The 12,451-nt window shown below is 37.2% G+C and overlaps 1 protein-coding gene across 1 annotated transcript in view; it reads left to right on the forward strand.

The window, feature by feature from the left end:
• Window positions 1-7,787, forward strand: part of pgbd5.S (piggyBac transposable element derived 5 S homeolog) — a 47,264-nt gene extending 39,477 nt beyond the window's left edge. Inside the window, exons 5-7 of the mRNA XM_018265265.2 lie at window positions 4,517-4,714; window positions 5,286-5,391; window positions 7,112-7,787. Coding sequence (XP_018120754.1) covers window positions 4,517-4,714; window positions 5,286-5,391; window positions 7,112-7,307 — 500 coding nt within the window. The 3' untranslated portion in view covers window positions 7,308-7,787. The remainder of the gene's footprint in view (window positions 1-4,516; window positions 4,715-5,285; window positions 5,392-7,111) is intronic.
• The last annotated feature ends 4,664 nt before the right edge of the window (window positions 7,788-12,451 follow it).

Below are 12,451 nucleotides of genomic sequence, written 5' to 3' on the forward strand. Positions count from 1 at the left end.
GTAAAGCTAACTTGGGCTAGGCAGACCAAGCGTAGTTAATATCCAGCTAGTGATAAGAGCATGGGTTACATGTGACTCAAACACTTCAGGCTAGGGCCTTTGCTAAGTGGAAGATTTCAGGAATTGTGTAGTATAACTACAACTCTCAGGCTACTGTGCAATAAAATAGGAAAAGATGGACGCAGGAGGTTCTTGTGTTGAAAACAGAAGAGTAACTGTTTATTTGTACGAGACAAATGACCCACGGGTTTACTTGCAGTCATATGAGGTATAGGCAGACATTACATCATAGACTAGGGCTGGTGGATGATACAGCTAAGGAATGTGACTCCCATAAGGCACTGTAGTCAAGCAGTAAAAGGAATCCCAAGCAGATGTACCATGAAGTGGTCCGGATCCCACCCAGCGGAGTGGTCAGGGAGAAGGAGTCTAAGCCTGAAGCCCTATCCATTGTGGTCCCTTTACTAAAGGGAATCTAGGAGCAAGGAAGGACCTTTGCAGTCTGAAACATGTAGTGCTTCAATGAAGAAATCCAGACTACATTGAAAGGCTCTCCGGTCCCTTTTTAGTCTATAAACAAGAAAGGAAGATATCTGTGTTGTCAGGCACCCAGGGTAGTACTAGAAGAAATTGTTTAAATAAACGACACAGTCATCCCAGCTTTAACAATAAACATTAAAATAAATGATTTTTATTTTCCCAAAAGTATTCATCTTTTTTATAGCAGTCAAGAAAGCCTTAGTAGAGAGCACTAGCGATGCCAGCACACCAGCAGGTAAAGGAAAGTGCAATTACAGACTATGAAAGGTGTTAAAGAAAAAGATAAAAGGCTGGAGAATAAGAAAGATAATATGCAAAACAAAGACTGAAATGTGAAAAATCAAATATAGAGGGCTAAGTGCAGGAAATATGAGATTACATCTGCAAAGAGAACAAGTAACGTTTAATCCATATTCAAAGTAGAGGATGGACAGGTTATTGTTTCATTTCCTGTTAAATCGAACTTTATTGCATTCTGTAATGAAAGGAATTAAGCTACATTGCATCCTTATATTTCTAGTTTTAATGTTTTTCAGCTAAAAATAATCTTTAAAGAATCACAGATGAAATCTCCTTTCTTCTAATCTGCCCCTGAGATTAGTTTATTAATATGCAGAGTTCAGACTATAGATCAGAAAGATTTCATTCTATAAATGATTTACATATTAATAAAATCCTCAGTGAGTGCTTCTCTCTAAATACAATTACACAAACATCTCTGAATTAATGCCCTTGCACCAGTCAAACAGGATTTAATTCTCAGAAAAAAAAGGCAATTTCTAAATTCTTCCTGTTTCATTTGCATTAAAGACCTTAAAGAGCTTCTACTAACGAGCACGTGCCTTTTTCTTCTTACATTTTTGTCCAAACAGAAGGTATTTTATCATTTAGGAGTCTCCTTTTTACATTGTGATTTTGACACCGTAATTCATGGCTTTTGATGCAGGTTTTAAATTAATTAGGGATACACCAAATCCACTTTTTTGGGATTTGCCCAAATCCACTTTTTTGGGATTAGGCCAAATCCACGTTTTTTCGGATTTGGTCGAATTCCGAAACCTCTGTGGAAGATTTAGCTGAATCCCGAACTGTATCCAAACCCTAATTTACATATACAGATTAGGGGGCAGATTTATGAAGGGTCAAATAGTAAATTCGAATTTTAGAGTGTCAAGATTCACACATTCACATTTAATACCCCTATTTGAATGTACACCTCAAACATGGAAACAGTCCTAATTCGAATATTCGCCACCTAATACCTGCCGAGTTAATTTACAATTCAATGGCAGAGGTCCATTGAGACATTTGGAGCCTTTCTGACATTCATTTTTTTTTTTCAGAGAAAAACTTGATTAGTACGAATCTAATACGATTCAAATTTTGGGTCGAAACTATTCAATCAAATATTAGCCATTCAATTTTTTCTTAAATAACCTCCCAGTTGAATTGTGAATGTATTTGAATAACAAAAAATTCACATGAATTCGAAAATTGACCTATGATAAATGAGCCTCTACTTTATTGGTTACGCAACGAAAAATCACTTAGATGCGCTGAACCTGAATCCTGGATTTGATGCATCCCTAGTGTAAATGGGTTATAGGTTGCAAACAGCACAATAGGTTTTGTGGCAGCGCACACCGGCATCAGAAGGAATCGCCTACACGAGGTTATGGTTAAAAAGGTATAACTTTATTTTCACATCCGATCAAACATCTAGCGTCTGAGGTCTGACTCGTTTTCGTGGCTACGCACTTCCTTCTGATGCCGGTGTGCGCTGCCACAAAACCTATTGTGCTGTGAAAACGTCTCCTCTGTGACGGACTCGGGCGGCTGCACCCAGGTCACCACCTGGACAGGGTAAGACTCTGCAAATATACTTCACCTACTAATAACTTGATGTTTTTTGATGGGGAGCCCGATGGGACGTATGTTTGTGTAGAACTTCAGTGCAGGGTCTGGGGCTATTAGCACCCGGGCCACTAGCCTTAAATGGTGAGCGAAACCAAGGGTGGTTATAAGTTCCCTGAGAGAGTTAAAATCCCTGTGCCTTGTAATTGATTGACTGCGTAAATTTTATTAGAAGCGCTGAATCAAAGTATAGGTTGCAAACACACACACAGGAAAACGGTAAACTGCAAATATATACGAGAATTTTAAAAAAAAACAGGTCAGCCCTCGCTAGCACTATTGAACATTATAACAATATTTGCCAGTGCTTGTTCATGTCTACAATCCATAAATCCACATTGTGTCAGGAAACTGAGGCGGAGAAGGGTTACAGCATGAAACATTTACAGTCACAGAAGGCTGCACATGAACTGCCCATAATAGTTATAAGAAGCGTAAAATTGGTAGTTATTACTGTGTGGATGGAGTATTGCTCTTTTAGGATCCTGGATCATTAGCTATTCATAATGAGCACATTTCTAATTTAAGAAGTACATGCAGTCTGATACTGTTTGTCTCCCATGTTTGGAAGCTGCAAGGTTGTCATTGTTTGTTTTTTAGAGTGTGGCATATGGAGGGGTCAGTGGACTGGATTCCTTCTGCAACATTTATCATACTCTGAAACTAGGTCATCGAGTTTTAATGTTCTGAAGCTTTTACAAGCACCTTAAATCTTTTATGTGGTTATAAGTATCACATGCATTATCGCTTCAGGATACGTATTTGAATAACAGAGGAGCTGGGTAGCTTATAAATTTGGCATGTTTTTTTCAACCGAGATTTCTAACCAAAAACAAAAGAATGCAAAAAGAAAAGTTGTGGTAGAACATTAGTATCCTGGAAACAAACAATTGTTGTCAGTAATAAGTGTATAACAGAAAATAAGTATAACTCCCTGTGGGTTGGCATACATTTTACATGACAAAAGAAAACTTGGTATTTTTCCAAATATCTTGAATTAACAGATAACATTAAGATAAAAGAATTATCTTATTGAGCCTCAAATCCAAGGGGCCTATGATATTATGACAAGCCGAAGGTTTATAAGTGATGAAGGGAATTTAGAATAGGTTTGCAAAGAGCTTTAAAGTTTGTTATTATCTGAATAACAGCAACATAAAGGATAAAACAGCCATGGGAACCCTGCATTTTAGTAGCAATAGGACAGTGGAACATTTTCTCTTGAAATCCATTCTAAAAAGAATTAAAAATTTGTAAACCGTACCAGGACAATAAGGGGACTATTAAGTGCTTTATGGTCAAAGAATATCAAGGTGGAATATTTACCCAGGTTTCTAGCCGTTAGCAGGCCATTTTTAATGAGAATTGGTGCTTTTTCTTAAACTCCAAGTTTTTACTACATCTAAACCAGTTTCATACATTTCACAAATACAATACAGGGCCAAAACTCAATACTGGGCATGAACCTGACCACAAATGAGCTTCTCATCTGGGAGAATGGTTAAAGACTGATTTGAAAAGTTTTCATTTGATCTATCGCCTTAAATGTGAGCATACGGGCTTGATTGCATCTCCATGATGTCCTCACATCAGTTATGGTCCAAGGCACTCCATTGGCATAACAAAGGTTAGTCTCCATAGGACTGCATAGTACAACCTTTCCTTGGCCGACAGTCAACAAGTACATTGCTGTGTAGTGTTGTTTTGCATTGGTAATAATTACCTCTATACACAATGGGCAAAAACTAGGATTAGATTAGACTAGTGGTGGTTTTAACAGATACAAGAAAGACCTCCAAATGACCTCAGTATCCCATGTCATGTCAAAACAAAATGAACCTCTGGTTATTAATCTAGCTGCATGTATTTCTGTGAAGGCTTGCTACTAACTGAGAAGATACTGGGGCTTACGTCTGCCTTCCTGAGCCACCTTGCAGTTACAGGAATGTTAGTTGCAATTCTGTATTTCACAGGAGAAGAAAGTAGTATGGTCACCCCGAAGTCACCTGTCTGAACTTAACTTCAGAATTACTACTATAACGCTATTATTTCTTTTGTACAGGTATTTATTGCTGTGGATTATTAAACTCTCGTAAAAGTGACTGCACTGGACTTCCTCCATCAATGCTTACTAACACAGGAGTACCACAATCTCGGGGGCAGTATGCTATCAGAGTCAAGGGAAATATGTCCCTTATTTGTTGGTACAACAGAGGATATTTTCGCTTTCTTACTAATGCTTACTCTTCAGTTCAGCAAGGTACGTGTGAAATGTATATACAAGCGTAAGGAACATTCAAGCAGTGGCGTAACTACCGGGGGAACAGGGGGTGCGATTGGGCCATGGCAACTCGCGCGCCACTGATTCCGGGCATACGGAGGGAGTGGGGTGCCTGGCTGCACGTCCCACCCCAGGACCCGTCCCCCTCTAGTTACGTTGCTGCATTCATGCATGGACATTATCTTAATAAATGCTGCCAAAAACATATCACATATGAAAGCTGGAAAAAATACTAGTTACTACCTTGCTTTTTAATGCCTTCATACAGTTTGGCCAAAGACACAAAATCGAATTACAGTAAAAATCCAGTAATCTTTCCTGATTAAATTTAAAATGGATATCTTTTGGAGCAGGCACTCAATGGAGGCAATCTTCCACCAGGCAAATAAATTCAAAGTGGAAAGTTTGTCCACAGCCTTTCGCGTTTCGTGATAATCTTTACATTTTCTAAATAGTTTTAAGTTTTCAACTCACCTAGAGATCCCATAGCAGCCAAACTTTAAATAGCTGTAACTGAGTTTCTTACCCTGCATGTTTGTTTCCTTATCAGGAGTCATCATTAAAAGAAAGAGTGGAGAGATTCCTTGTCCCTTGGCAGTTGAAGCATTTGCCGCTCATCTCAGTTACATCTGTAAATATGATGATAAATACAGCAAGTAAGTTACCAAGATGTTTAAAGATGTTTGTAAGAAAACACTGCATGATCTACTATTATCTTGCAAACGGCCTACCTGTGTCCCTATAATACATTTAAGAAGCCACAGAACTCCAGATGATACATTGACCGACAGTATTATCACAGACTGTTGGACAGGCTTCAGTGGAATAGGCTTCCTTTAGTTATGAAGTCAAGATCAGGTGTTAACATGTTTAAGGTTCATTACACAGGAGGTTGCTGTTTCTGTAAAATGTTGCTCAGCCCAGAATGCTGTAGAACTTCAAACTACCCTTACTGTCTTGTAGTTTATTACATGGCACATAGTATCCAACAAACTTTTAAATTCTTTCACAGTTAGCCAGGATCACTGCAGAACATTGCTCAAGCATACTAACTATTGAGAGGATGTATCATTGCACAATTCCCTGAATCTCATACCCAAATCCATAGCCAGCCTACTTATAGAACAAACACCAAGTACTGCTTTTCTAGTCTAATAAACATTAAAATAAGAACAGAAAATGTGGTTGGCTGTTTCTAAATATTTAGTGTGCTAAATCAGCAAAATCTTTTTTGGTCTAACGCAAGCAAAAGGAATCACAGCTCAAGCTCAGCCAAGCAGAAGAAAGGCAGTTCTTTATTTTGAAGACCTGGATGCTGTACAAAGCAGTTCAGGATAGTAGCTTCATAATCTGTAGCGGGGGGGTAATAGAGCTTTGCATTATACTTTTAGCTTTGTTAATGCTGTATACTACAAAACTATTATTATACTAATATTTTAATAGAAGGAATGCAGTTCCCCCTTGATTGATGGTGTCTGCCGGATAAAAAATCCATTGCTCACTGCAGAGACTAGCAACTCCAAAGGGGGGTGCACTCCCTTAATATGGAGGCACAGCTCAATCCTGTCCTTTCCAGCCCCAATGTGGGATGCCACCTTGTGCATCTAAATGACGTGACAGGGGGGTGGGAGGGGGAACACCTACATGTCTACCCTCACTCATGACTTACCACTACACTGCTGACAGTGTTGTATTAGGGAGTGGAGCTGTAGGTGTGTCCACACTCCAAGCAGAGTACAATGCAGGACATAACCTGCAAAGTGCCAAACAAAATGGCCAAATGTGGCCTTATTTACAATATATGACACAATTTACAAAGTGAATTAGTTTTATTGTCTCTAAAAAGTAATTAAAGTCTTCAACTTCAATTTCTCTTGCCATACACCCCATCCCAATCTCTCTCAATAACATCCCTCCAATCAGTGTTGGACTGGGACACCAGGGGCCCACCCAAAATGTTAGACCAGGGGCCCACCCAAAAACCTTAGACCAGGGGCCCACTCTGAGTACTGTTATTCTTCCTCTCCTCAATCAACCTCTATTCTCCTAGTCTCTTTTCTTTACATACTATGATCTATTATTCCATCTATTTAGCCTCTTTGTTCTCATAGAAATAGGAAATGGCGATGAAATAGGCCAAATGTTTAGAAGCAGGAGGGCCCACTGATGCCTGGGCCCACAGGGAGTTTTCCTGATATCCCGGTGGACCAGTCCAACACTGCCTCCAATCTGATGAAGTACATTTCTGTTACACTCTTTTTACAGGCTAGCATGGTGCACACTTGTACATTACCCATCAACAACAACCTAAAAATGGAAGCATGTAATAGGTAAAATCATGGTATTTACTAATACTTTTTCCATTTTTTGTTGCAGATATTTTATTTCACACAAACCTAATAAAACTTGGCAGCAGGTGTTCTGGTTTACTATCAGCATTTCTATAAACAATGCCTACATCCTCTATAAAATGTCTGATGCCTACCAAGTGAAAAGGTATAGTCGGGCTCAGTTTGGGGACCGACTTGTGCGGGAGCTGCTGGAACTGGAGGACACGTCACCATGTCATTGATATCGGCCTGCTCTACAGGCTCTTGTTGTCAATATGGGGCTGCAAGCTTACGATTGCCATTCAGGGATGTTGGCATCAACTATGCCAGCCTACTATATATAGTGATGTAAACCACTGAATCATTCGAATATCTAACAGATTATTTTAAACACATGAAGAGGATTTAATAGTCATCACATCACTGAAATTTTTGTTAGAATTTACAAAACCCACACATTTTTAACGGTTTACAAATTAAATCTAGAAATGATGGAGTGGAAGTTTGTTGCTTGTAATGAGGGGCAGTTTTCACCAATAAAATATATATTTTAAGGCAATTCCTTTTCTGTAACTAATGTGCAATATATTCTATCATGTTTTACTTTTTTATGTCACTTCTGTTTTGTTTTTTCGTCAATGTTATTTAAGTATATTGTGTTTTGATGAATTGGAAATACTGTTTAAATGCTGCAGAATTTCAAATAAGAATAATTAGCGAAACTTTGTGTTCAGGCTGGTCATTTCCTGTAGTCGATCTTTCTAAAGTTGTGCCATTATAATAATTATTATGATTAACCAACAACTCCGTAGTGTTGTACAATAAATGGGTGTATACTAGAGTCCTGCGTCTGGTACCTGCGGCATACCTGCAAAAGTTCACATCATCAGGTAACCCTCCTGGGATTAGTCCCTCAACCTTAGGTGTGCACAAAATTTGTCCCTTCCAATCTATTTTGGCTCCAGCGTGATGTCACTTCTGGTTCACAGTGAGGTTACTTCCAGGTTCACGGGTCCTAGGTCAGAATGTAAGCAAGCTGCTTTTGGGCCAGGTCGGGTAGTGGGTCTAAATAGGGGAACTTATTGGGTGGTGGGTTCGGATGGGGCAAGGGTCTCCCTGATTGGACCCATGTATACATACATGCAATGTGCAAACATGGTGAAAGGAGAATACAAGGAGAAGGATGAGGGCAGGAATAATTCATCAGAGTTGCATATTATACAAATTTTGCTTACCGGGTACAGTTCTCCAAATGCATGTTTGATATGGACCTGGAGGCGAAACACATTTTATATTATTTTAATAGACAAGATAGAATACATTTTGCATAGTTCATGCAATATTGGAAGCTTTGTTGCTCATTTAGTTTGTTGTTTCCTGCTTACCTCAGGCTGACAGGCATGCTGGGAAGATTCCATAGATTGTTCCTTGTGTAAAGAAAAGCTTTTAAGCTTGCTTTCTTCTTCAGGTTCCTCCTTGTTAATAGAAAAAAAATATTTAATGAGAACAGTTCAACCCTCTATTTGAAACAATGAATTGACTGGTCCAAGTGGTATTATATTTTGTCCAAACCTCAATAAATGGCACCACATTTTCGATATTGTTGCTTCCTCCTTTCTGAGGGATTCTCCTGGATTTTTTCATAGCTAGACATCTCAGGTTGCTCCTGATTAATCAAAAGAAAGGTTCGGTCAAATTGTGTAAGGCCAGATTGCAGTCTGATTAGCTGAATATTAGCAAAATCTGTTTGGTTTTGCTTTTTTGGTGTTTTTCTTTTCACAATGTATGGATTGATCCAAGAATTGTGTTTTTTTTATCCAAATCTTAATAAAATGCACAATATTTTGGATTGTATTGGTGCTTTTTCTTTATCTGAGGGATTCTCCTAGTTTTTATAATGGGCAGATTTATCAAGGGTCGAAGTGACAATTCGGTTTTCAATTCATATTTTTGAGTATTTTAAGGCCAAAACTGTCAAATTCGACTAGGGAATTGTTAAAATTAGATTAGAGTTTTTAAAATAATTAGAAATCAAGATTTAGCATACTCTGGCTCTTTAAGAACTCAAATTTGACTATTAGCCACCTAAAACCTGCCAAATTGCTGTTGTAGTCAATGGGAGATGTCCTGGGATCAATTTGAAGATGTTTGCTGCCTTCCTGTCATTCAAGTTTTTTTCGGAGAAAAACTCGAATCATGTTCTTAAAACTCAAATCTAATTCAATCCGAGTTTTTGGCTCAATCCTATTCATTTGAGTTTGGAAAAGTTGATTTTTTTTAATAAATTTTAATTGGTCGAATTTTCGAGTTCATTGGAGTTTATGGGAGTTTTAAAGAACCTCCATGAATTCAAAATTCTACCCTTGATAAATCTGTCCCTTAGGGAGTTATTTACTAAACTACGAATGCAAAAATCACAAAAAATTTGTGATTTTTAAAAAATAAAATTGGACTTCACAAATTTTTTGGAATTTATTAAACCTAGAGGATGGAAATGTCTGAATCAGAAAATGTCAGACCTGTTGAGGTTGCATATAAGTCAATGGGAGAAGTCCCAATGATTTTTTGACATGCAATATGTTTCGTGCAATACCCCGTATTGCACGAAACCAGTTTTCTGGTAAAAAAAATCCCAAAAAATCGTGAAAATCGAATAAAAAATCCGTAAACATTTGATTAGTAAAATTTCGGGAAAATGTAATAATAAATAAGGATTAAAAACCCGAGAGGATTTGATTAGAGTTTGTAGCAGAAAATATTGAGATAAATTCAACTTTGATAAATAACCCCCTATGTGTCAGAATTTTCAGGTTTCTCCTGAGTAATTGTGAAAAAAAGGTTTGATCACATTAAGGGGCAGATTTATCAAAGGTCAAAGTGAAAATTCTAATTAAAAAAATTCTAATTTTTGTGTACTTCGACTAGGGAATAGTCCAAATCCAGCTTCGACCATTCGCCATCTAAAAGCTGATGAATTGCTGTTTTAGCCTATGCAGGACCTCCTAGAATGTATTTGGAGTCAATTGGTAGGATTTGAAAAATCTAAGGGTTTTTTTTTTGGAAAAACTTTGATTCGTACGATTCGAATGCGCTATTACTTCGCTTTGTACGCTTCGAATTTGGGCAAATTCAATCGAATATGGACTATTTACCTGCAAAAAAACGTTGATCTTTTTAAAATAAATTTTGGTTGGTTTTTTTATTTGAATTTTGAAGTTTTTCAAATTCAAAATTTGAAAGTAAAACTTGTAGTCAAGGTGTAGTCGTATGTATTTTATATTGAAAATCAACAGTCTTGGCCATTTATGAGCATAAATCTGTGTTGGGACATGAAATGTTGGGCCAACTGGTCAGATCAGGGCAAGTCAAGGCTAATGGGTTCAATGTCTAGTGATGAGTGACTCTGTCCAGTTTGGCTTCACCAAAAAAATCAACCAAAAAAAATGTACGAAACTCCGAAGAATTTGCAAAGTGCATTGAAGTCAATGGGCATCAAAATAATTTTGCAATGTGACAATTTTGACATGAGCGACAATTTTTATACATGAGCAACAATTTTTATATGAGAGACTCTTGTCCAAATGCATTAAAGTCAATAGGTTGTCAAAATTATTTTGACATGAGCGACAATTTTTATACATGAGCAACAATTTTTATATGAGAGACTCTTGTCCAAATGCATTAAAGTCAATAGGTTGTCAAAATTATTTTGAGGTGCAAATTTTTTTTTTGTTACAGCGCAAACATTCGCAGTCTGTGAAGTGAGGAAATTCACCACAAATCCATGGCTGGTGAATAAATTCTCCCATCACTTTTAATGTCACTTAAATTAGTTCTGAAGTATTGGATTGGTCTAAAGTATATTTCATCTATACTGTACCTCAACAAATGGCACTGAATTTGGGATAGAAGTGGTTTCTTCTTCTTCATCATCATTTGTTGGCTTCTCCTGGCTGATCTCAATTGCAGACTTTTCAGATTGCTCCTGATTAATTGAGAAAAACAGTTGGTCACATTAACTAAAGCTTGAAGCTCAACTATATATTGCCTAGCACAAATCAAAAGTGTCGCCAATTTCTAAGCATCAGTCCACGAAAAGCATGAAGATTTTGGCTAATAGGTCAGATCAGTCAATAGGTTGAACGTTACAGTTTGGTGTTGTGACCGATATACTTTTGGACTGATTTGTTACCAGGATCCCCAGTGATGTATAATTTAGAAATAATTTCTTATTTATTTACTCTTCTGCTTACCTGGCAAATGTCATGGCCACATTGTTCTTCAGGCTTCTCCTGTTAAAGAGAGAAGTAGAGTGTTTTATAATGTTTTTCAGTGTAAAGTGACACTATGGGGCTCAGAGTGCTATGTCTTTTACCCAACATTCATGCCACCCATGAGCTTTGCCTATTAAATTTTGGTGAAGCTTTTTGCATTCTGAATGGTATAATAATTGATTTGATTTTTGTAGCAGAAAATATTGAGATAAAGTCAACTTTGATAAATAACCCCGTATGTGTCAGAATTTTCAGGTTTCTCCTGAGTAATTGTGAAAAAAGGTTTGATCACATTAAGGGGCAGATTTATCAAAGGACAAAGTGAAAATTCTAATTTCAATCTAATTTTTGTGTACTTCAACTAGGGTATAGTCCACATTCAGCTTTGACCATTTGCCATCTAAAAGCTGCTGAATTGCTGTTTTAGACTATGGGGGCCTCCTAGAATGTATTTGGAGTCAATTGGTAGGATTTGAAAAATCTAAGGGTTTTTTTTTTGGAAAAACTTTGATTCGTACGATTCGAATGCGCTATTACTTCGCTTTGTATGCTTCGAATTTGGACAAATTCAATCGAATATGGAATGTTTACCTGCAAAAAAAGTTGATGTTTTTAAAATAAATTTTGGTTGTTTTTTTTTTTTATTTGAATTTTGAAGTTTTTCAAATTCAAAATTTGACCCTTGATAAATCTGCCCCTAAGTTAAACTTGTAGTCAAGGTGTAGTCATATGTATTTCATATTGAAAATCAACAGTCTTGGCCATTTATGAGCATAAATCTGTGTTGGGACATGAAATATTGGGCCAACTGATCAGATCAGGGCAAGTCAAGGCTAATAGGTTCAATGTCTAGTGATGAGTGACTCTGTCCAGTTTGGCTTCACCAAAAAATCAACTCAAAAAAATGTACGAAACTCCGAAAAATTTGCGAAATACATTGAAGTCAATGGGCATCAAAATAATTTTGCCATGTGACAATTTTGACACGAGTGACAATTTTTATACACGAGTAACAATTTTTATATTCGAGACTCTTGTCCAAATGCATTAAAGTCAATAGGTTGTCAAAATTATTTTGAGGTGCAAATTTTTTTTGTTGCAGCATTAACATT

This window comes from Xenopus laevis, chromosome 5S (genome assembly GCF_017654675.1).
Source record: "Xenopus laevis strain J_2021 chromosome 5S, Xenopus_laevis_v10.1, whole genome shotgun sequence".
Classification (NCBI taxonomy): domain Eukaryota; kingdom Metazoa; phylum Chordata; class Amphibia; order Anura; family Pipidae; genus Xenopus; species Xenopus laevis.